The sequence below is a fragment of the Scatophagus argus genome, chromosome 9, assembly GCF_020382885.2.
Source record: "Scatophagus argus isolate fScaArg1 chromosome 9, fScaArg1.pri, whole genome shotgun sequence".
NCBI classification, from domain to species: domain Eukaryota; kingdom Metazoa; phylum Chordata; class Actinopteri; family Scatophagidae; genus Scatophagus; species Scatophagus argus.
The window spans coordinates 22,526,897-22,553,032 of NC_058501.1; the positions used below are offsets into that span (position 1 = coordinate 22,526,897).

The following is a 26,136-nucleotide window of genomic DNA, read 5'->3' on the forward strand; positions in this document are numbered from 1 at the left end:
TCACATAATATGAACAAAATTATAAATCAATTAGTGATGTCAAATAACTTTCAGATGAAATTGATTGTGATGGGAGTTTTTCATCATCTTCTGACATTACATTATAAAGACTATACAATTCGCGACTGATTGCAAAAATAAACAGATTAATCGATCAAAATAATTGCAGTCCTAATTCACAGCATTATGGGACACAAGCAGCTTGTAGAAATGTTTCGAGTTCTGTTGGGCAGGTATGATAGTGACGGTATTAAAAATCGTCTAGTGTTTACTTCTGACTAAGCGGCAGAAGACAGTGGCGTTCATTTGGTCAATCATAGCACAACATCCTCATGAAACCGCATAAGAAAGAAAGCTTTTCAGTTGGCCTATTGAAGCAAACCAAAGCATTTTCCCAACTCAGATTACCTCAGAAACCACAAAGCAGGAGTGAACTAGAGAGGCAGTTTATTTTGATGCTGAATACATCTCTGAGCTGAACTCACAGATGCTGCAAACAGGTTCATCGAAGCAATAAGCACTGACAGGCATAGGATTATCTTGCTATGTTGGCACACACCTGCGACAATATTGCACAATAATCCTCTGCCTCCAGGTCATCGTTGCTTAATTATTAATTAGTTTCAAACAACAGGACTGGCAATGAAGGACCAGCAGCCTCTTCTTGTTTTACAGCGGACGCAGATCTGACCAGAGGCTCATGGGGCTCTGGGGTCATAAGGTGCCAAATGAAAAGGGTAATAAACTCTTCAGCAGGCTATTGTATAGTCCTGGTATAAATAGCAACCGGGTGTTCTGATAAAAATATTTTCCTCACGACATAATAGTTGAATTCATGCGTGAGATTCACCCAGCTATGCGATGTGGTACACCGCGTATGTGAGTGCTGCAGTCACAAGCTGCCAATAAGAGCATAGGCCTGCTCTGTCAGAGAACAGCCTGGTATTCACCGCCCAATCTGCCCACCCATTCACCCATTCACCACCAAACTACCCCTGCAAACACCACCAACATGGAGGCTCAGCGGGACATAAATGAACAACTGGCATTGCTGAGACAGGGACAGTAGACAGGCAGATACAGAGACAGACAGACAGGCAGAGGTCTGTCACATGGCCTGGGCAACACCTTCCCTCTAATCACATTTGCTTGTTATCAGCCACATCAGGCTGACCTGCTCCAGTACAAAAATAAATAAATAAAATAAGCCCACAGATGTCCATCAATTTGGTATTTGACCTCCCCCCCTCCATCGTTCCTCGGATTACCGCGTGACCAAAAATAATACCTCAGTATATTGGTATATCGAGAGCCATTTGGATTTGCTCTGTTTGTACGAAAAAGGTCTGGATGACACATCACAAAATAAAGCAAACACAAAAGGTTGCAGATGAAGAAATGATTGCTGCCATTGTTGTGGCTGGCTGGTTGGAGGACAGGACTGTTTCGGAGGGAGCCAGACAAACCTCTTCTGTGTCTGAACAAGACAGAGAGCTAAAAGTAGGGGGAAGACAATGCATTATTGTCTTTCCTCCTCCTTGAACCTGGCAGAGGCCCAGCACTGGCAGACAACACTATGCAGATAAATGCAGCCGATAACACGTTTCTCTCCCCTGAACAAGCCAAAGTGACTGCACATGCGCGTTCACCGTGCAAGGTAACGTGTGCAGTGTTTTAAAAACATTACGCCATTGGTGGACGCCCCATCTGCTGACGACAGTGGAGTGCTGAAACGTTCCTGATGCTTAGGCATATGTGAATCTCCCGCAACAATAAGCAATAATTGGCTGCACAATTCAGGGCCAGATTTTTGGGGGGTAGACTAAGTCTTAATATGCAAACAAAACAGCTCTGAGTGACTGTACAAATAATCTCTGGCATACTGTGAAGAAGATAGGGTAATGGAAATGAGGTCAGAGGCCTTGTTTGAACGGCAAAGGCAAGTGGAAGGACAGCAGGGATATGCCAAAACAATAAGTCCTTATACACTGCTCACAGGCTAAGCACAACCCCACAACTTATTTCTCTATTGGTGTCTTCATTCAGTTTTTTCTTTAGTCTCTACACCAGCCAGTCAAAGCTGTTTGATCAACACGCTGTGCAGCAATTACTTCACACACTGTATGTTACAGAGATAACGTGAGCATCGGAGTGAACTAATAACAACTTACAGAGATGATTTGGTGCCATTTCAGTCATCAGATAATGGGCCAGGTGAGCAAAAGCCCAAAATCCGCTGCAAAAGTCTATTTAGGTCCTTAAATTTAACCCTTTGATTACTGAAGCACCGCCGCAACACGAGACGAATAATGACGGCTTTGTCGTGCGTTTATTATATGCCCAAAGTAAGCATGTTTATATTCCTTTATTGACTGATAGGGACATGATCACTGTGAGGGCAAGGTTTGCACTGAAAATGACTGCTAGCAAGATTTTAACATACCAATTTGTCACGCCATAGAAAGAAGAAGATTACTGAACTGTGCTTTCATTATATACCCAAAGCAATCGTGTTTGCGTTCTTTCATTCACTTAGAGCGCAGGGAGCAGAAGGTCTGCCCTGAAAAACGCTTTGCTGGATCACAAAATACTCCATTTATGCGGCGTTACTGAAAAGGGGATTACTGAGCCTTTTTGCAACACGCTGCGTGTACGTCCGCTCCGTCTCCGAGGAGGACGGCGTCAGCGCGCAGGAGCGTAAATCCACCTTTACTCAATCCCATCACCTCTGGGAGTTCAAAGCAGTGACCCCACGGTCACAAGCTCAGCTCTCCAACCATTTCAGCTGTGAAATACACAACTGGATATCAGTGACAGAAAACAGCCAACACAACTCAACAACAACTCACACAAGACAGAATATCAAGAATACACTACTTAGTTCACAGCGATTTAAGGCCCTTCATCAGACGACGATCAAAGAGTTGAATTTACTGTTGAGCCACATTTTTAATTTACCTCCGCATCATTTTTCATAACCTCACCATGCGATTCCAATTCACATGCTGGTCCTGAGCATTCACAAAACAGATGGATCAAAAGGACGTGTTTTTGAAGTGACAGATAGGCCCTGAGGACGGTTGGATCTGCGACCACCGTAATGGATGATGACACTTGGGGTTGTCGTGTGTACGAGCGACGAAGCCGCTTCTCTCTTCAGGAAAGCCTTTGAGGATTAAAAACTGAGTCATCTAGATCATTTGAAACTCGCCTTTTTTGCTATTAAATCACGTTGATATGATTCTGATGTCTTGTCAGAGTGGATGCTTTCCAGATTGCGGTTGCCAGATTGTGTCACTATCCTCTTTTGTGAGGAAGTCAGTGGCTGAGCTTTAGGAGAGAAAATTTGCCAGTGTGAATCATACATGCCAAACAATTCATCTCTATTCGAGCTGCGACATGGAGAAGTCTTAGCCAAACAGTGAACGTTTTTTGAAGAGGGGTCGCGACCTCTCCAGATACAATAAGCGACTTGACAACAATAACAGACTGACAGCTAACACGACGCACATTGTGGAGGCCAGGCATGACTATGCAGGAAATGGCCCTCTCTGTGTCAGCACTTGCTTCCAGAAACAATACCAACCAGTTCTGTGTGGCAGTTTACGTCATGGCAGTCGAACCAATAAAGTGTGCAGGGAATTTTCGAGCAACCAAACAGAGGCAGATGGAGCATAAAGAATAGCCAAAGGCAAATGACCAGTCCATCTAAAATAGAGCACATTAAACATCTGTGTGGTTACAGTGTTTCCCTTTTTTTTACTGCGTGTTTTGTTCTTTGTCGGCAAAGTTCTTCTTCAAACACAGCTGCACATAGTAACAATAATATAACCTGGGAGTTCCCCTGTGGAGCCGCAGTCTACTCATGTTGGACTGTTTCGCTCAAGAAGAGCGGTAAAGAGGCTAAGAGCACATATTTAATTTTAATATCTCCAAGACAAGACAACAAGGATGTTTTGATATGTTCGGTATGTGTCCACAGTGCTAACAGAGCATTTTCAGGCAACACATTTTATCTCAAAGAACGTAAAAAATCACTTTAAATATAACATTTTAGTGAAATTGTGCTCTCTTTGTCCACTAAAGCACTTCAGACTGTTTCTGTGTACAAAATGGCTGAAAATCGAGTCACAGATGATGCTACAGTACATGTGCCTCTTTGTATCAAATATTGGTATTGTTGAAATTGCACCATAATCTAGTTTAGCCTGGTGGTGGGCTGATATTTGGGTACCGGCACAGCACACTGAATGTTCAAACACTGTTCTCCCACCACAAATTTACCTCTTGTTTATAATCTTTTCTGTTCAATACTGCTGAGGCAGATGGAGGATGAATGCACAGAAGACAACAAGCACACTGAAGATGAACTGGAGATAAACAACGACGGCAGCAACATTACAAACACAGAAAGCACCTACATGGAGTCTGATTCCATCAATTATAAGAGCTTGATTGAGATTTAATTCAAAGCTTGGGTTTAATTGCTAATATCAAAGCATAATTAAGCTGATAAATCATGACTGATCTTATTGAATTAGGGATTGAAATAGCGGGGAACCTGCAAATTGTCTATGTCAGCTAAATAAGTGTTCTTAATTGGCCTACAAGTTTGCTTCAGATACTAATGAAAGAGAACAAATTTTCATCCCCAAAAAAGTGAAGCAGGAGTCTTCATATGCAGCAGTTTATTCAGTGCTTATGGCTGCGCGTCTTGTTCGTCTTGGAAATTAATCCTAAACTTGAAATAGAATATTTACACGAGTGGCAAATAAGTAAACACAAAACCTCAAATGTCTCTCTGTACGTGGCTGAAAAGGCAACTTACACGTCCCCCTTCAGGCTCAGTTTATGAGGTATATTTTAAAACCAGTGACTGAGGAATATGGTGCAGACAGAGTGATGAGGATGGAAAGTCAGTCTCCCTGAGAGAGAGAGAGAGAGAGAGAACGATAAGGACGCAGACTGTGAAAGACAGAGAGAAAGAAAATAATTCTAGAAGAACCAAGTGCACACAAGCACCAGCATGAGTACTTGGATAGGTCCTAATATCTCCCCATGCAATTCCCCCTCACTCAGTCACACACACTCCTGTACACACACACACACACTCTCTCTCTCAGACTGCATCTGCCGGAGCTAGTGGCTGTAGTTAAATTGAAATATTTCCCGGCGTGTGTCAGAAGCATGCAGAATGATAATTATGACAGATCTGATTAGGTGGGCCGAGTCGGGCGGCTCCGGGCTGCAGGTGCGACCTTGTGCATTCCTGAGTGTGTAAATAAAATTAATTACAAGCGTAGGGGGCGCGCAGCGCGTGACATCAGCGCGCACAGGGGGGACTCCCACGGGGGGCACCCTAATGGAATATTTTCCCCGAGTCTAATAATACAGTTGGTATTGACTTGAGGTAATTAGGGGGATCATTAAAGCGCTTTTCCCGGCGTATTTGCCTGCCTGATCAGATTAGCGAGAATGGGCCTCAGAACAAGCCCTGTGTGGTCTGTCAGGAGAAGTGGAGACAGTGGGAGAGGGTTAGCTAGTGAACATTTGCAGCAAAGCAAGAGCTAGCAAAAAGCTGTGCCTGTCGACGGGACAGCTTTAGCATTTGCTAACAAGGTTAGGCATGAGGCTGATAGGATAAGCACTGCTTACACTTGAAGAGCTATTCATTGAGAGAGGGCTAGTAAACTGATAGAGAAGTGCTAGTTCAGTTAACTAGCAAGATGGCTAACACCTGCTCCACAGTGGAAAACATTTGTCAAATAATAATGCATCAGAGGTGATGACGAAGAGACAATTTGGAGTCCTGACAGTTGGGGCAGATTCCTAGCTTGGACTGCAGGGTAGGAGGAAGGCATGGAGGAGAGAGCTGGGTTGTGCAATTGGAGACAGATGGGGTGAGAGGTGGCATGTAAGGCGTAAGTGAGAGAGATGGCAGGAGAGACACAAAGTGCTCTGGGCATGCTCAGTGAGACCCTGGGCTCCCGCTAAGAGGAGGAGGAGGAGGGTTCGATGAAACAGGCAGCAGAGAGAAAACAGGCTGGTGGGAATTCCACTGTCCATTAAACAATAAGAGAAAGGCTCATTTCAGAGGGAGGGGAAGACTTACCGTTTGCAAGATAATTCATTCGCTAAATTAATTATTCAGACAGCTGGGTCTCCAGTTCAAGAAATTGTGTCTTTAATAATAGAAAGGATCTGGCCTTGCCTGTTTCCCATGGCAACCTAATAACCAAGCAGGCACAGGAGATAAATAAATAAATCAATTAATAAACAGTCACTGCCTTTTTAGATCCCCAGGGGTTGTGATATGCTCGCTCTGATCTACATAATTTGAGGGAGAGAGAAGTGTGGAGAACTTTGAATCCATTAAGACATCTTGATGCCTGCCCTGTCACAGCGCAGAGAGTATACAACTTATGAAAACTGGAGCAAAATTTCACTGTGTCACTCCAACACATAGCCTCCAGCAGTTCTTGTTATTAAAAAGTATCTGATAACGCCTTCACGGTGTCAATTTCACTATCCTAGGATATCATTTAATGCCATTTGTGCACAACTCTTCACACAAAACAGGACTTCTGACACACTGACCCCAAGTGGCTTCTCAGTAACACACAAACCTCTGAACGGTCACAATCTAGAAACAGACACCCAAAAGGTCAACCATCTGCCCCTCTTGTTAAGCAGCCATTGGATGGAGCAGAGTGATAGAAGTGGTGTGTGTGTGTGTGTGAGTGTGTGTGTGTGTTTGTTGATGGTCTGGTCTGGTCGGGTGGGTCTTGTGCCAAATATCTGAGATTAAAGCTAAGAAAAGCATTCGAACCCCCATGAAAGATGCAACAACCACCAAGAACATTCCACTCCTGACAGAACATTAGACATGTTCCAAACATGAGGAAGTAGTTCCAGCTATTCTGTCACCCTCCCTTACTATTCATATCAGTGTCCCCACCCGCTCCCACCCACCTCCACCCACTCCCCGTCTCTCCAGACCAACAAGGCACTAACTCCCCCCACCCCTCCACACCAGGGACTGCCGTGCCAGGCGGGTGCAGGGTGACAGATGGCATACACCAACCCCCCCCCTCGCTCTCCCCTTTCCGCCCCTACTGCACCAGCCCCCCTGCCCGGCTCCCCCCCCGGTGGCGCAGCGGCAGACCAGATCAGTGCCATTCTGTCTCATTAGAGCCTGGCTAATTAGCGTAGCCTCTTCCAGGGGAGAATGAGTGAGCGGGAGAGAAACAGAGACAGAGAGAGAGAGGGAGAGATGGGGAGAGAGGGCGGTGTTGGTGGTGGTGGCGGTGGTGACTCGGTTCTGTACTCTTCTGGTCATTGAGGAGTCGGAGGGCTTTGAGCCCTGCGGTGCGCAGGGCTCCCTGGGTGCTTGTTTTATGACAGCAGGGACTCTGATTCTATCCGTTGCGCAGTTCCTCTCAGGAAGTGTTGGGGATGTTCAGACATAAAAGTCGTGTCAAAGGATTGGCCCTAACCCGCTCCACCCCTCCCTCGGCTAACCTCCCGTAGCTCAGCTGAACATTAGCCGTCCTCTCTGACGGGCTAGCCAGCACAGCAAACCTCCCCTGTTAACATGAATGAAAACAAAGCACAGTAGCTTGCTAGATAGCGCTCTAGTTCTACTGAGCCAGTTAATAATGTTGACATCAGTTTCAGGCTATGCAGATCAGAGCTTGCACCTCTGCAGGCTAAAATGAAATGGGCCGTTTGGCGAGTACAGCTACTTCTGGCAGTGTCATCGCTGGATATGAACCAGTAACACGCAGATGTTTTCTCCAAGTCCGACATCTCCTGAAGCTAAACCGAGATGGAGCATTCTTGGACCAGGTCGGTCAATTTGAATTATTGAGGAACGGATCATAAATCATGATTCTTATTTTATTAAGAGTAAATATAATATCAGTCCAAATAAATCAGCATTGCTGCATGAATTGCTTAAAAAAATGTCTGAAGTGAATGACAGCCATTAATCTGATAAAGTAATATGACTTGGGTTAGATTCACTGCTCTATACTTACTACGCCGAATATGTGGCAGTAAAAGAGTGATTGAAATGCAACACTGAATATGGGCGAGAGGAGGGGCAGTTAAAGGGTGGCTGAGGCCTGCTGCGGTTACGAGCCCTGAGAGAGGACAGGATGGCTGCGTTCCAGGAACCCCCAAACACACACACACACACACACACACACACACATGCATTTAAATGTGCCTCCGCATAAACCCATATTTGATGGACACACACACAAACACACACATCTATAGACAGTATACACACTCAGTGCGGCATGCACCAATCAGTAAACTCCGGTTTACTGCTCTTCCACCCAGAGGAGCAGTACTGCCTGTAACCTCCTTCAACTCCACATCTCTTATTCCTCTCCTCCCAGGTCTCCATCACTCCTCTCCTCCCTGTCTCACTGTATCATCTGCCCCACTGTGAATTAGGGAGATATGCTGTACATAAATTCTAATTACACGCACGCGAAGACTCACTACGCGATGCACAAATACTGGCATGTATGCGCGACTGATACCAATGGATCCTGGTCACATGATCCCGTGCTTGCGTAAGCACGCTGGGAAATCCTAAGCTGAGCTGAAGAGACGGAAGCTGAAGTGCAGACCGAGCTGACAGAACGGTGCCAGCCTCATTGATGAGGCCTCTACCTCACCCTCCCCCCAACGATTACTTCTCTGGACCCCATACGGGCATCCTGCCAGCTCCAGCCCATCCTCCATCCTCATCACCAACCATATCCACACTGCACTCCCAGCACAGTCTCTCCTGGCATGGTGCTCTACCCAAAGCCTGGATGGTGGTTATTTTTTTCCTGCAAGGCTGCAAACCTCTCTGGACTGAAGCTGTCATTTACGTGTCATTTAAATACACATTTTGCCAATCTTCCTGGCTGACTGATTACCGCTATATCAAGCTCAGGAACAATTAACAGCGATGTGCTCCACACCCAGTGTCCCAGGAAATCCAAATAAATTCCAAATAAATTCCCTGCTCAGTCATTTCTTTAGTTCCTGCAGTGCCTTTTCCTGAATAGACAGAAATGAGTAGCTAGCAGCCCGAGCGTGTTTTTCTTGTGACATTGAATATGAGGTAGCTTAAACCCAGCATCGCCTCATCTACCTGATACCGTTGGATAGAACCTGATGGAGAACAGTTGCAGTAATGTGAGAGAGGAAGAGAGGAAACTGCTGCTGTCGAGTGCTGCTCACGGTTATTCTCTTTGTCCACTAATTTTTTCCTTGATTACTCAGCTGTCAGAAAATTGCGAAAAAAAATGACAAACAGAGTAAAAACATGTAGGTCCCAAAAAGATTCATTTTACAGTAGTATAAAACATCAATGACAAATGATGACAATAGCTGCAAATACTGATTAACAATTAACAATTTTTAGTTTCAACTAATCAGCTGATTGGTTGGTAATCGTTGGAGCTCTGCTGCTTTCAACAAAACCTAATATGGGAATCCTATGGGGTCTGCTGCGTCAAAAACACTGAAGGAAACATTTCCACTCATACTGTCGGATTGATATGTGAATCCTAGGCAGCAGAACACTATAGAATCGTATGCTGACAGCAAAAAACAAATTAAGCAACACTACAACCGTGTCCCACTTTAAATCTATAAAGAAATAAGGCAAATGCTGGGTGGTTTTAGAAGATTGGTGTGGAAACCACAACTGAAAACCAGGTGCTGAGCTCTGATTTTCAAAGTTCAGGGGTCCTGACAGGGAGCAGCGGGCCTGGCCTGGTGGTGCTGGTAGCTGTGGCAATGCCGGCTGGGTAGTGAGGGGGGAGACCAGCTGCCCGGGGAGCGCCCATTACGAGATGGAGCCAGAGATAAGTGCTCTCCCAGGCCCCCTTTCACAGGCATAATTAGCACACTTCTTATCTGCTGCTCAATTCACATTCACACCCGCCTGCCATGAATGGAACGTGAAAGAGAGGCAGAAATCGGGGAACGTGAGAGGTAGAGGGGCAAGACAGAGAGATGGGAGTGAGGTGGAGAAGGCAGGGTGGAAACCTGTTCCCAGACAAACCTTCATTTGAGAAGAGAGAGACATGTGCGACCGCCTCGCTCTCCCCCTTTCTCTTTCTCCATCCTTCCAAAGAGTCTTTGAACTCCTTAACAAAAACAGTGGTTTGTGCATCAAACTGCAATTTGGTAAAACAAAGCTATCTGGGGGTATAATCATCCTAATCAGCAAGAAAAAAATAAAGCCTTTGCAGATATTTCTAGATTATTCCGCCCTTGGTGATCTATCCCCCCCCAGCTTCTTCATCAAGCACAATTGTGGAAATCTTCCCAACTCTGCCTACGACAGACACGTGAAAACCTTTAATAATAACTCCTTAGTGCTACATTTTTTTAAAATTACTTTTAATAAAGAGCTAAACTGGCGGTGTGTTTCCAACACACACAAGCTTGCATTGTGTGAGCGCTCTGCTTTCTGGGAGAAGATAACAGGGGCCCCACCGTCTTACTGAGCGAAGCTAATATAAACAGCCTTGTTTGGTGTTGAAACAGTGTCGACAGCTAAACTCCAACCCACAATAAAGAGGACATGTGTCATTATGTCGATAAATCACCGCAATGATGCACTGAGGCAAGTTCTGTTGGAGCTACTTCTTTCCCTTTAACTGCATGATGGCATGTGCCTTTAGTGTTAAATATGTTAGAACCTTTTAAATGTTTACCCTGTTGCCTGATGTGTGCGCGTTCATGTGTGTACGCTGACTTCAAGTGCACCAGATTCCCCTCAGGTTATGACTGAAGGGTCTTTATTCCATTGTTTTTACTTTTACAAGATATCCGTCAGCTGTGTGTGTGTGTGTGTGTGTGTGTGTGTGGGTGGACATTTTTGAGCGAGTATGTACGCAGGGTTAGAAATTCAGGATTGGATACACAGCCCATCTATACTGCTGGCGTTGTGCTGGTGTTGTCATTTGACAAAACGACAAGATTTACACAGACTGGTCCACAGACTGGTTCATAAGGATTTTTAGCCTCAAAGATGAAAAAAGAAAGTATTTTATGTTTTGTAAATGAGGCTAAACCCAAAATGGTCGCAGTGTCAGGGCTGCTGCTGACAGAAAAGAGCAGAATATCACTGAGATACTTGGGCATGCAGCTTTCTTCTTTCTTTTCTTCTTCAGTGAGGTGTGTGTGAGGGTGTGTCTTAGTACCTGGCTCTTGGAGGCGGCCACCTTTGCGAACAGCGCCTGGGAAACTTTGGCCCTCTTCATCTCCTGCTGGATCTCATCGTAGATGGTGGAGTTGATGTTGAGGATGGAGCTCTCCGTCTTGCCGTTCCACTCGCTGGGCAGAGGCGACGGTTTCACCTGGTGAAAAGAGTGAAGACAAAGGAAATTACAGAAAATACTATAATAATACTACACTATAATATTACTCATTTTCTTCTTAAAATATTTTGTCAGATATTTTTCTTTGTATTTGGATCAGAGTCATGAGAGTACACTAAATACTGCGTATCTGTACATGTTTTGTAACCACGCAACAATATTTATCTTTATTTTTCCAGACTTTTTCATACCAAATCGGACTAAAACACACACAAACAAAAGCTCTATTTGACCCAGATGTAGTTATCAACATTGCATGTAATTAAAATCTTAAGTGTTATTATGGTGTAAAATAGTCATATTACTATTCTATATATATCTTTGACAATTTTTAAAAACTGAACTGATCAAAATGCTAATATTAGCCTTGCACTTCTAAAGTAACTTCACATGTTGCTCCTGTTAATGTTTTCTGTAAATAGCTACATGGCACTGAATTGCACGTTGGGAGTGTGTGTATTGTCTGTTATTTGCTATTTGCTGGTTATTTGCTCACAGGGGAAATGCCCACGGGGATTCGGGGATTCCAGTCCTCAGGCCTCACGCTGTTACAGTCTTCCCTTCGGGGCTGCAATGTAGGGAACACAACACAACAGTACTTATTGAAGCTCACATGAGGAAGAATAAAAGTAATCTGGCTACACACACACACACACACACACACACACACAGTGGAGTGCAGATTACACCCACACACGGTGCCAGCGTTACTTTGCTCAAAAACACTTAGATGTGTTGTACGAAATGTTATTATTCCAGTGTCAAGCTGGTGATTAAAAAATAAATGCAAGTCAAGAGAAATCAAATCATCTTCATTCAGCGGCTTGTTGCATCTTGACAAAAATCCTTTGACAAGGTAACAAGTATCCTAATAAAAGAATTACCCAAGAACCATTAGCATATGAATCATTCCATACGAGCTCCTTTTGAAAGGAGACATCGACGGGGCCGGGTATGAGTGCAAGTACACGGCATTCAAATAAACCATAATAACACCAACAGCTACCAACTCATGATACAGCATGTGCTTAAAAATCATGTATATTTTCAAGTATGGGTCTAGACACCTAATACAAGCTCCTCTACGTGTTAAAAACAATCACATAAACATCAAATTTGTGGTGGAACTGGAATGTCTAGTGTTTCTAGGCCTTTTATCCAGTTTTTTTTTTTTTTTTTACGACGGCTTGACGTGAGCCTGTCAGTCTGAGCAGTAGGTTACCATGTCGGGCTAATTGTTAAGGCCGGGACGTGCACTAACTGGCTCTGGGGGAGTTGAGCCGACCCATCAGCACACGTGAGAGAAACATACCTCTGCATCTGTTTTTATGAGGCCAATAAAAACCCTCCTCTGTCTCTGGCTCAATTGCCACCCTGGCTGATTTATGTGCCTGAATTCATACAGCATTGCTCCATAGGAGAGGCTGGCAGATGGCCAGGTGTATGAGAGTGCGAACATGTGTGCGTGTGTGTTCAAAGGTGTGTGTGTGCGCCCTGCGTAGGGAACAGGTCTACATGATAAATGTCAATGGGTTTAAGTTATACAGGAGAAGTATTTTATGCCTTAAGATATTCTATTGATGTGCCAACAGGATTCTGAGTGATGTGAAAATAAAAACCACAAACCAGAGTCATGCTTGAAGTATGTATGCCACGCAGAAGTCACTGTGTTTATTGTTCAGCTTGCAGATCCATTTCTGCTTTGCTCTGTGCTCTACGGCTCTGTGAGCTGGTCTCAGATGTGCTAAAAGGCCCTCAGTGCATTCGTTCTAATTCACCTGATGTGATTATTGAAAATCTAAAAACTCACAGTTCCAAATCCCCATCGCCGCTTCTGTGACGTTAATAAAAAACATTAACAGTGGGCTATTAAGCCAAACAAAATGTGCAACAGTCCAGCGTCTCACTGTGAATCTCCGTCCCACGCCGACACGGCCTCTGATTGTAAAGATGAGCCGCGAACTGCAAAGTGGCCCGGCTAAAAAGTTCAGCACCGCTGCTTCAGAATGCTTCAACTCTTTCTGTTTAGTTTTGTAAAGCCGACGACTGCCATCATGCTGAGCCGTTTCAGGAGGAGGCTCCATTTTGGAGACGGGTGGGCCTGTGCCTGTGTCTGTCTTTCCTCCTCACCTAAATAAAAGCCAAATCTTCGCAGAGGAGACAGAGGAGGCCTTTGTCCGCCCCCCTCACCTCCCAGATGCAGCTGACCGCACTCCAAATGGGCTTAAGTTGTAGAAATGTTGCCACATGGCTTTCAAATGAGGGACACTGATTAGCAGTGAGGGTAGAAAGTTGTGCTCTGATGCGCAGTGGTTTTGAAACGGGGACTGGCTAGAACTAAGCGATGGATGTTTGATCTTTCATGGAGCTCGTCATCACTGAGTGAGCTATAGTTTGCAAACGGGAGGGCTGTTATTGCTGCCTAATACATGCCAAAAAAGGTCAAAATTTGCACAAAAAATTATGCACCATTTGTGCACCATTCTCACCTGTGTGGTGAGGGCGGGGATGATGCAGAACTCATTAACATGTAGGGAGTATGTTCTCTAGTGTGCACGCTGACAGAAGCAACAGGCTTTTATTTGTTCCCTGAGTTTCCAGACAGGGTGCAGCCTGACACAATGGAGGGGAATGTGAGGTGTGTAACACAACAGTGTGTCGGGGTGGTGCTTGTATGCAAGCTTGCTGTTGTCACATGTAAACAAAGTGCGCTAATGAGCGCAGTGCCTGTGTTTGTGCAGTAGAAATTTGTGTAACGGCGCTCAAAAGGACGATGCACACTTTTTACACTCCATTAGACCGAACAAGGAACGAAAAGGAAAGACGTTTTCTTTGAGAGACTTTGAAACCTTGGCTGATCAATCTGTCAATAGGTTTGTTACGCACGTCTGGCCAACGAAAAACGAAACAGTAAAATGCATCTTCTTAAAAACATGCAAACCTGCTCTCGTAATATCGACACAGTAGCAACAATATCTAGAAAATCTTGTGAGTTTTACAAATATTTTTTTCTGAATCAGAGCTGTTCTGAAGGAAAAACGATAAACCTCAACAAAATTTTTTTGCAAGAGGTTTAATTAGTTAGTTACTTTGGCTGGTAACCTGGCTGGATTCTTGTTCCCCAGACTTGGATTTGGCTTCCCTTCGTGGCTACCTGACCACAGCTGATCTGCTTCCCTCAGAAACACAACCACACATCTGGGCTACATGGAGGCTATGAAAACTGTGATCGGTCATCTGGGACTGCATTTCCTGACACTGCAGAGAACACTGAACAAATGCTGAACTTTTCCTTTTAAGTAATAGCAGAAAAATTGCTCTAGAAAAGCATGTCTTCTCTTCCCGACTGTTGCCCTCTTGCAGAGGGTGAACAAAAAATGTAAATAGGGTTATTTTAGATGTGTAATAGATGCTTAACGCTGGGTTACAATGCACGACACATTCATCCAGTGCTGCAGCGCTGCTACAACAATCGATCGGTCAAAGCGTAAATCAGATCTCATGCTGTACTCATCTACAGCAGCACCACCTTAATGAAGAAGTATAAATCTGCCTTCATCCCACGACTTTAAATTCTCACGCTACTGTGAATAAACCTTTTGCACGCTACGTTTTATTTCAATTTGTGAAATACTCTAAACTCTGGTCTACTAATTAGGTTGAGGGTAAAATAAACGTAAACACAGGGGTGTCAGAGGAAAACATGCAGAGCGAGGAATACAATCTGCTACCTGCACAGGTCTGCTGGGTGGGGTGCTGATGAGCGGAGCGGCGCCCATGGCCGAAGCTGCCGTCAAGCTACGCTCCCTCTCCTCCTGATAGATGCGATCACGCTCAGCCTCTGGCAGCTGCAGGAAGTTCTGCATGGCGCGCAGGTTGACCAGCAGCGACTGGGATGCTGTTTTTGGGTCCTCCTCCTTGCGCAGAATCTCAGACAGCAAACCCTGCAGGATCGGGAGGGAGGAGAGAAGGATGAACCAAGGAGAACAAGAAAGATGGAGAGGAGGTGACAGAACGGGCAAAGGAAAACAAAACCAGACCAGAGCTCCCAGAGAGGGAAAACACATGACACTGGAGGATTCTCAGACAATGAGACATGAAGAGTGTAAATGGAGACCCTAATGACGAAGGATATGTGACACTCTTACTTAAAATGACAACTAATAATTCCTTCTAGCTGCTCCATTTCTACCTCAGCGTTGAGGAAGGTGGGGGTCACAGACTTTCGCCGTGTCCCCTGGTTAGGACAGTCCCTCCACTTCCCTCCTGCTTTGTCTAAAGTTCAGTTGGTGGTTAAATCACATTATCAGAGTAAACTTCACATCCTCCTGGCCTCCTCCATATCCTCACAGCTCTTCAGAGCTTCAGTCTTGACCTAAAAGAAAATATCTCACTTTGTTCCGCCTGTTTCAACAGCACTCCATCGACGTCCATTCGTGGGCGACAAAACTACTTTGTTGAAACTTTTGTGTGGCCTTTGCACCAACAACACTTCTGTTGTGCGCAATTTTGCAGATCTTGGACGTATTCTTAAAGCCGTGTGTCGCTTTGGATAAGAGCTGCAGCTACTCGCCTGAAACATGAAAGTCTTGTACGGCGGGCAATCAGTGTATCCTCTGTTTACTTTTCAATAGCGCTCAATTCCATCATTATGAGACGGCGATGACTCCATTATCAGAGACGTGTGATTGGGCCTTTTCATCAGCTCTTGGCCACACACTGTGCAAACCATCGCTCCGCTTCTCTCACCATCAATAGGTGTGATTTGGTAATAAAACAAGGTGATGGGGAAAACATGCTCATGCTTTTATTTTTATTTATTTCGTTTTTTTTGGAGCATACAAGTCCTCTTGGGAAATGAGTGAAGCAGCAAATATGTGCTGCTCAGTGTTGTTTATCTGACTATTAAAATATATATGTGTCGTGTTTAAAAAGGTATTTCTGCGGTATCCAGACAACACATGCTCAAACGATATCTGATTCAGAGTGACGTTTTTACGGGCGAAAGGGGACTGTGGGTTTTCAGGGTATAGATTAATGCCATTTCTCAGTTATGTCTGCACGTGTGTGTGTGTGTGTGTCTGTGTCTGTGTGTGTGAGGGCGTCTGCATTCTTTGTATGTGTCTGCTTATCATTCTTTGCCATCAACCTTTTCTGTATCTCTTTGGTCAAAAAAAATAAATAAGTAAAAAGCCTCAGCCCCTCCCCTCCGCCTCCTCTGATCCACCTCCTGCATCGACAGCAGGCCCTTCATGTCACCACTCGACACCCCTCCCCTCCCCCTCTCCTTTTATTAACACAGACTTGTGGAAAGAAAAAAAAAAACCACACGGCTAATAAATGATCCTCCAAAGACAAACTCTCCAACGGCACATTGGGTTAATTCCTCATATCAGCCACAGATAAGACTCTGTTTGTGTGGGAGCTTGCCAGCCGGCACAAGTACACCACTGTGTGACTCCACCATATAACACGCGCACACATTTATATTTTGGGTGGGGTGGGGGTTGGGGTGCTGTACATTCTAATTCTAATAGATCCTAATCAGATTCAGTTATTTTTCCTTTTCTCATACACAAAGACATCAAAGCAAATGGAGTCGTAATGAGGTTTGCTGTCACGTCCCACCCCCCAGCCACCCCCCCAAATACAGGCGGTGCAACTTAAAACATTATCACTGACTTCTGTGTGTGTGGGTATGTGTGTAAGGCCTCACACTACGAAGTGAAACCACATATTTTGGCAGGGAGAGAACGCACGCCATGACAGAGCCTGGGTCACATGGCAGGCTGCCAGCTGTCTTGAAGTACGATGGAGGTGCTACATTACTGGAGTGAGAATTATGAATGAGGTAGAAAGTGTGGAAATAAACAATTCAAACACCAGTTTCACGGCTGCCTTGCTGGTGTGGAATCTTAAGACAGTGAGGGATACTCTTTAGCTGTATTGTGCAGTTTGATTTCAAAGAAGTAACTGTTGGAAATTTTGAGATAATGTTTTTCAGTGAATACTTCAGTCAAATCCTGGAAGATTCACTGTTTTAAAGGACCTCTGATTGATCTTTTTATGGTTACTGATTATTCTCTACACATTTTATCACCGTGAGGATATGAGTCAGACAAGGGGACAAAATTCAAGACAGAAAAATGAAATTAAAAAGAAAATCTCCAAAAAAATAACATTTTGAATCAGCTTTAAATGATGCAGCAAATATATATATAAATAATAAAATTTGAAAACCAATGTAACACGCAATATTTCCTGCATTTGACAGAGTCGATCATTATGTATCACGTGGCATTTTCTTGACAAGTCCATGATAGTTCCACTGAACTGGATTCTTATCAAAATCAGAACCTCCTTATCAAATTTTGAATGAAAGGGCAACTTTACGTAACGCCCAGTAAGTTTAGTTTTGCCAATGACTGAACTTTTGTGTTTATGTTTTTTAAAGTTAGAGGAGTCCATGTTATTCTCGCCCATCTGTCTTCCCTCCTCACCTGCGTTCTGTTGAAGGCCACACGAGCGAAGACAGCCTGGGAGATGCCAGCCCGCTTCAGCTCGTCCCTCACCCACTGGTAAATCTCCGAGGACACCTCCGTGTTTGATGCCACCTGTGGCTCCAAGGGCTTGTTGTGGGAGCTGCGGTTGACAGGTGGGTGGTTTAGGTACTGCTGCGACAGGGACTGCTGTGCCAGCAGCCGGTTCACTGCGTACTGCTGGTTGAGGATCTGTGCCATCACAAGCTGCTGGTTGACCAGCTGAGGGCTGATGGGCGTGGACACCAGGCCCGGGTGGTGCAGTCCGGGCAGCTGGGGCTGTCGGCCACCCGTCTGGCCACCGTGTGGTGGCGGAGCGTGAGACAGCGGGGGCACCGGCGAGGAAGGAGTCTGCTCTGCTGTGCTGCCGGGGATCGGCTGCTGCTGCTGGGAGAAGCCCAGGTGGTTGTGGTTGTGGTTAGAGCCGGGTGGAGAGAGGTCGGACAGGCCATCCATCTCTGGTGGAGGAGAGAGAAAGACGAGCAAAGAGAGGGCGAAAGTGTAGGGCAGAAGGGACAGAGAGAAAGAGATAGAAAGAAAAGACAGGGTCTGTTATTGGTTTAAAGTCTTAAACACCACAAGCAAAACAAAGAGGAGAAGTCACAGCCTCTAATCAGAGGAAATTAAGCAGATCTGTTCTGCATCAGATCAAACTTTAGCCTCTAGTGAATCTTAGCCTTTCAACTAACAACCCCATTTATGTTCATAAGTTATGGGAAGTGAAGACCTTTATGCAGCCAGCACATATTCATATCTAGAAACCCAAAGCACTGAGAAAAAGACACAGAAGTTCAGTGTCTTTGAACAAACCAGAACCCTCCACAGGCCTCTTCCTCCCTGATTGGATATGAAACAGCTGATCATTCAACAAGCGGATGAAAAAAGAAAAAGATGCAAACGCAGATAAAAGAGCTTCATTGTGTTTGACCTGTGCCTTCCACAACCCATGCCTTCGAAATTAAGTTCAGAATGACTGTGGCCTCATCATGTGAAAAAAAAAAAAATCTTGGGAGAGACAGTGGAGTGTGTGTATGTGTAGGTAGAAGATTAATGTGTGTGTGTGTGTCCACAAAAGCAGAAGCAATGCTGATAAATCTGATTCTCTCTTTACATCCTTAATTCTAAAATAAGGAACACAAGCTAGCCAATGTGACACTTTTAGGGGAGGGTGGCCTAAATATAAATGTAGGGAGCAGTGAATGGAGACAGGAGTGCATACAGGGGAGGATACAGAGAGTACCCTGAGAAATAGCATTGTTTGAGCAAACACACTTGACTCGAATTGAACTGCGAGACAAAAAATATATAACTATATGCCGTCATTTAATGGCATTTTGGAGATTTTTGCGGCATCTCTTGCTTTGGGAATCTTTAAGTCCATAATGGCTGCTCGGGAATATTTTAAGACAGGTTTAAATTATGTGCTTAGAGGATGAAAACAATGATTTAACATTCAAAGTACTACCCACAGCGAAATGAATGAGCATTTGGAGCTGCTGAATGTTTTCAGGTTTCCGCCTCTCTTTAAGGAATTCGCATATGCTGAGGCTTTTTGTGCGCCGAGTGAGTAAGTGAGGGGGCAGCGTTTAAGAATTCATACGGATGGCAACATTAACACCTTAGAAGTGTGCTGCGGCCTCCACATCCCACAGAAAGGCGTCGTATGAGATTGTGAAAAGAGTAAATTGCTGTTATGAGGAAGAGGGGGAGGGGGTGTGGGGTGGGGGTCTTCAACAAGCTGAATTTTTCCACAGATGAAAGATTAAGTGCATGGATGTTTTCCAAAAATACCCACAATAATCGTGTGTTTGAGCTGCCTGTTTCTCAACTGTCAGCAAGCACAAAACACCCGGCCAAGACGGGTCTATTGAGCGTTTGTCGAGAACAAATGATGTGGGGGGAAAAAACAAAACAAAAAAAAAACAAATCTTGGTAATAATCACATCTCTTCCCATAATCCCTGGCATTCCCTGGCTCTGATGGTATGGCGTGTCTATTCACTCATATGTGAATGTGTGTATATATGTGTGTGTGTGTGTGTGTGTGTGCGTGTGTGTATATGTGTATATATGCTCGCTCACACAGACTGCTGGGGGGCATGCTCACAACACACAAACACACAGGCACACGGAGGCATTTCCATGCAAATTGAAAAGAGAAGGGGTGACAGAAGAGCATGGCAGGCCCTGGGAGAAAAAGGCTGCCACAGAAGCGGGAGTCCTCGTGTGGAATCCTGCCACAAAAGAGTCCCGGATTAAACACACAATGGGAATGGGATGTGGGCTGAGGGAGGGTGGGAGTGTGAGTGTGTGTGTGTGTGTGTGTGTGTGTGTGTGAGTATGACAGAGAGAGAGAGAGAGAGAGAGAGAGGGACATACAAAGTGACCCAACTCTCTCTCCTACATTGGCTTCGCTGCTTGAGGGTTGCCACGTCAGAAGAAGAGACACGACATCCGCTGGAGGCCGGCAGCATCACTTCAGCTGGCAGAGTGGCTGAGCAGCTCGCCAGTACTTGTGACCAGGTACTTATTCCCACTGACTTCAGGCTCAAACCGCTCAGTAGGTACAGTGTGGTAAAGTAAATGCAGAGTCACATGAGTACTGAGGCTGGGGGTGGCGGTGAGGCGTGCTGTAGGCACCTGGAAGCTCGTCTGAAGCCCAGAATTTGTGTCTGAGGTTTGGCTAACATGACACATGGGTGCTCAAGTCTCTGTGGCGTGTAAGCATATCTTGAGATGTTATCGCCGCTTCTCTGTACGCTGGCGGTTTTGTCCTTATCGAGACTTGATGCTCACAGAGTGAGTGGCTCAAAATGAATCACTGAGCAGTTCACTTCTCTTTAAAGTCAACTGCATAGTATTTTAATGAGGTTTAAAAGGGGACATTATGTTAAGGGTGTGGCCAGGCTAACAGTTTGGTGAAGGAAGGGATCGGTCCCAGATTCCAAAGTATGAGCGAATTGAGTCATTTTTTTCATTTTAATTTGACTTTACTGCTATTTAGTTTTCAGATCAAGATTAAGATTTTAATTGAGACTCAGTTTAGGCAACAGACTCATTTAACATTTAGGCTGTAAAGTTAGGTATTAAGAAAAGAATGTAACTCCTCACAAGTTAGACAAATCAATGCGTGTGTGTGTGTGCGTGTGTGTGTGTGTGTTTATGGACTTGACATGGTTCACACACTCACCACAGTCTTTATGGCGATAAAAGCAAAGCACTAAAGTTCAGAGTTAAAGTTCGTTTTCACTCTTTCTTGTTCATTAAGTGCAGGTCTAAAGTTTGGTTAAAGTAACCATCAGGATTAGGTTATGTGTGTCCTGGTTGTGGTAAGTCTGTAAGAACTTCGTGTCAGTGCAACGTCCTCCAAAGTGAAACAACCAAGGGTGTGTTTGTGTGTGTGCCCATGATGCGACATACCTAGTGCATTGGCACGCGGGCTCTCACGGAGGACACACGTCCCCAGGTAGCCCTCCAGCTGGGAGGGTTGGCGCATGCCTACACAGTCGGATGGCAGGGCACGTGCATGAACACACACACACACACACACACAGACACACACACAGCATAGAGTTGTGAGGAAAGAAACATGGGGTTAAAGCTTCTACAGTACTTCTCTCCCACCCAATGCTAAACAGAAATATGACATTTAAAACACCAGCATCATTAAGGCCACACTGGCAGCTGCAGCAGCCCCATTTTTGAGGAGAATAAAACCAGATAGACAACAATTATGACAGAAAGTGTGTAGGAGTATGCAAGAGAACACACAAGTGCAGCAGGTCTGAAGTAAATAATGTTCCCAGCGTATGTTACCACTTTAACAGAAGACGAAAAATAAAAAACATCAGTTAAGATATGATCACAACTCGCTATTTGCATGGAGACAGTGAAAACATTTTGATATCTCATCTGTCACAACCGCGCGCAGTAGCAAAGGAAAAAAGATTGTTCAACAGATTGTTAAAGCTAATATCTCAACATTATAGTGCCTTATGAGCCCTGCAACAGAGTGGTGTTCTGCTTAATCAAAACACATAAAAATATACAGGAATTCAATCTCCAGCTAGGGTGTATCATGTAACCTCATTTCCTGGTGGGTCAAAGGGGATTTTTTTGAGATAATATAAAGCATGCGTTGTTAGAGGGTTGATAAGAAAATCTAATTGAATTTCAGACGAGGCAGTGACTGGTCATCGCTGCCTTTTGTTCGTGGAAAACTAAGGCGTTATACTCGCTCGCAAACAAAAAAATAAAACAGTCAGAGGCCTCGGTTTGGTTCTTGCATTGGTGTTAGTTAAAGCAATAACGGATAAATCAGAGATAACACTGCGTTCAGCTGCGAAACTGTTGCATTATTAGATGACAAGATAAAAATGTATTTCTGCTTCACGCAACACCAGGAAGACAAAGAGACGGTTGGTTAGAGAACATATTGTAATGGCGACTCGTGTGCATGTGTGTGAATGTGTGTGTGTGTAAAGAGACAAAAGTGTGAGCGCCATACTTTGCGCCCCTCCGTTTTGCTTACCCATCATATCTTTTGTCTTCTTGAAATGTTTATACCAGCGCCCAAATTCCTGACACTTCGCCGCCGACACATTTGCATAGTAAGTGCTGTTCACAATGGAGGAAATCATACTCTGAAAGAGAGAGATTGATTGAGAGGGAGAGAGAACAAGAGAGAGAGAGACTTTAGATTTTCATTGTGGAAAATATAGACATAATATTAAAGCTTGTGAAACATGCAGTAACACTGTAGCTTGTCAAAACAAATAAAAGATAGGGACAGGGTAAAACCCAGCACGGAAAAAAAAAGCCAACTGAAAAGTATCAGACATGCAGAAATTTTGGATCTCTCCTCTTCTAAAGGTAAAACAAATCAAATCAAACAAGGCTTTATCTGTTTTATCAAATGCCGTTGAGTTTGAACTTTTTGTTTTATTTCACAGTGGGTACATTGTAAATCAACCGACTTCTGTTGCTGTTAAGATCAAGAGCAGGCGGCAGGAAAGACATATACCTTCAAAAAGAAAGACGATGGCGGCTTATTGAGTATCAGCATCTGGGGAGTTGGGCGATGTTAACACAAAAACCTCTTTGATTTTTAAGCACTTTATTTATACAATCTGTTTAAGACAACAACATCAAGCAGATCGAGGGTCGCACTGAGCATGTCGTTCCCAGACGCGTGTGCTCCCATCTCCTCCTTTACAGTCGACTCTGTGCCCTCCCTACACTTCACTTCAACCGCCCTCCTTCGCCTCACATAAACAAAGAGGCGATACCCCCCCCTTCCAGTTTCATTAAAATGAATGTTTCAACACCTTGCCGGCCTCCGGGCAAATACCGAGGTTTGTGCAGGAGAAATTGTTTTTGATTGTTATAAATATTCAAAAGAACCAAACCATCTGTTTTCAAATTACAGGTATGCCATCTTTATCATTTCTTTATAATGTATGCGCTTGGAGGACGGCGGGGGAACCTTCTGGCAGAGCAGCATGGCAGTGTGAGCACAATGAACTGATACAGGATGATTCTGGTTCTCAGACTGCAGCCTTTCTAGAACAAAAGGAGGGTAAAGGATGGCAGCTGTGCTGTCAGAGAGGTCAGTCTAACTCTGAACTCCTGAACTCTCCACTAAAGCTGTCCGCACCTTATCCGATGGCACCACCCCAAACACACCAGGAACCACCAGAACATGGCAAAGAAAAAAAACAAACGCAGGACGAAGGACACAAGTTTCATCCATCAAACTGTAGCAGGCAGGGATCTACTGGAGGATGAACTGAAGCAAAAGCTAGTTGGCTTTTCGTATTTAACTTCATGTGGCGGAACCTTTCTATGGGATGCCTGGGGCCAAAAGCACCACACAAGGGTTCATAAAGCTGGAGTTCCCAAAGACACTGACTGAGCTTGATGCTGTTAAAATACAGCTAAGAGGAAAAAAAAGTAACTAGATGTCAGGGAAGAGTTCACTCATGTGTCACTGTTCTGTACATTTGAACAGAAGTCACAAAAAGACACCGACTCAAACAGTCAGCATGGACTCTCACCAGGTACACTCAAGTGTTATTGCACTTTGACACATTTAGCTGCGTATTTTTCTCAAAGTCAAATGCAGGTAAGAGAGGTGAGAGTCACGGTGCAGACTGCAGACGGGTGTGAGTCTGTGCCAGTCACTCTAGTGCATCACGTCACCATGTTAAAAACCGGGAAGGTTAAAGCATCTGGACTTGCATCAGTTCAGGTCAGGGTTAGGAACTCCTGTTTTAAGGGGTCATACATTTCTGCAGAAAGCAGGTAGTCCTACTGGATTTCCGCATTACTGGCATTAAGAAACAGCAGTTGTGAGTTCAGCCTCTTATGGTCTTTAAATGATAACTCCTGTTTGCTCGTTGTGATGCCAAAAGCCAGTGTAAATCATAATGAATGGCGTTGTGACAACTGGTAGGGCAGCAAACCACACATCCCTGTTTAACCTGGTTCCAGCAGCCAACTCCCAAGCCAAATATCTATCTGAAAACCATAAATTTAAAGGAAGACGAATGCCCCTCTAAGTCTGTGGGATAATGAACTGCTCTCCTCCAGCCTGACATGTTTTATTTACACTATATCTGGGCTAAGGCGGCTCCAGGCAACAAACAAGAGGCCTGCAGAAGACGGTGTGCCTCTCCCTCTCTCTTCCCATCTTTCTCTCTTTCTCTCTTTCTCTCTCACTCCCTCTTTCTCCGCCATCTTTGACACAGATGTTCTAATAAACGCTCCTCATTAATCAGCCCTCTCCCTCAATACATCACTCTACCTCTCACAGGGGGCCCTGCGTGTATGTGTGAACAAAACAACACACACACAGACACACACACACACCTATTCTCTTTCTCTCGCACTCACACCCACTCTGTCACGCACACACACGCATACGCACTAAGTGAAATCAAGCAGATAACCGGAGCCTCTGCTGCCACTGTGGTGCCAGCGGGAGGGCTGTGCTAGGGCTTGTCAACAGGTAGCATGGCTGTGTGTGTGAGTGCCACTGTGTGTGAGTGTGTGTGTGTGTGTGTGTGTATGAGCATGTGTGTGGACCCTTTAAGTGATAGCCATCTGCAGCACAGAGAGCTTATCAGCAAGACCAGGAAGTGGCACTGGGCTACTATCGGTCCCCAACATCTACTCCACTCCCCATCATGGGAGACAGGAAGAGAGAGAGAGAAGGAGATGGTGGGTGAGCGAGCGTGTGTGTGTGTGTGTGTGTGTGTGTGTGTGTGTGTGTGTAGGAGAATAGCAGTGCAGCAGGCAGGCAGGTATTGTAGGCACCCAGCTGCCAGCGTTAGAGTGTGGTGCACACACTGGCAAATGCAAACACACACAAAGTACAACCCCTGCAGACAAACACGCTTGGTGCAGTTACACAAATGCACACATGCAGATTAACTCACGTACACACAAACAATTAAATGCACGCACGCACGCACGCACGCACATATATACATACCAACTTAGCCTGTTGTCTTGAATCAGTTGGGGGAAAAGCGCATCCCATTTGCAACACTGCACCAACATCTACCACAGCTCAATTATGGCACCTAAACTGGGGTGAACCTCCTCCCATTCTAACACACACAAATATATATATATATACAAACATATACAAACACACACACATACACTGGCAACCAGGTTGTGTCTATGGCAGCCGAAGTAGTAGGGACCTGCAAAGATGGCATTTTGACGACTATTTGCTGCTACGCAACACAGCAGCTGGTGCATCAGGGGCCGCCCAGTGAGAGTGAGCAGGGGGTGGGCAAGAAGAGGTGGTGGCAATGGGAAAGAGTGGGGTGATGGGGGATCTCGTTTGTTGCCATAGTTTCTGTGAACATGGGCTAGGAGGTTGCTAAGCTTTAGCAGCCTCAGAAAAAAAAATAAGCCTGATTAGCTGATTGAGGCAGAATCAGGAAAAGTTTTATTTCAGCCGCGTTCCTCCAAGCTGTTACCTGAGAAATCTTTAAACTTGCGTGCAGGTCAGAGCCAGTTCCTCTAGCAGACTGACAATAGGCATGAGTGAATACATTTTCTGTCTCTGAGGTTGCTCGTGGCATTTATAGGCCAAACACACAAAGCCTGACTACCCGCTACAAAAGAATGAAACTAAATGTTTGACAAGGCCCCAGACAAAAGCAGCATTTCACGAAATAA

At 44.8% G+C, this 26,136-nt stretch overlaps 1 protein-coding gene across 6 annotated transcripts in view; it reads right to left on the minus strand.

Moving 5' to 3' along the window:
* LOC124064483 (DNA-binding protein SATB1) overlaps positions 1-26,136 on the minus strand; it is a 58,257-nt gene that overhangs the window by 8,240 nt on the left and 23,881 nt on the right. For all 6 annotated transcript variants that reach the window (XM_046398994.1, XM_046398989.1, XM_046398992.1 and 3 more), the window contains exons 6-11: positions 22,472-22,583; positions 21,361-21,438; positions 17,903-18,399; positions 15,134-15,346; positions 11,899-11,970; positions 11,226-11,381 (exon numbers count right to left, since the gene is read on the minus strand). In XM_046398994.1, the coding sequence (XP_046254950.1) occupies positions 11,226-11,381; positions 11,899-11,970; positions 15,134-15,346; positions 17,903-18,399; positions 21,361-21,438; positions 22,472-22,583 (1,128 nt within the window). The remainder of the gene's footprint in view (positions 1-11,225; positions 11,382-11,898; positions 11,971-15,133; positions 15,347-17,902; positions 18,400-21,360; positions 21,439-22,471; positions 22,584-26,136) is intronic.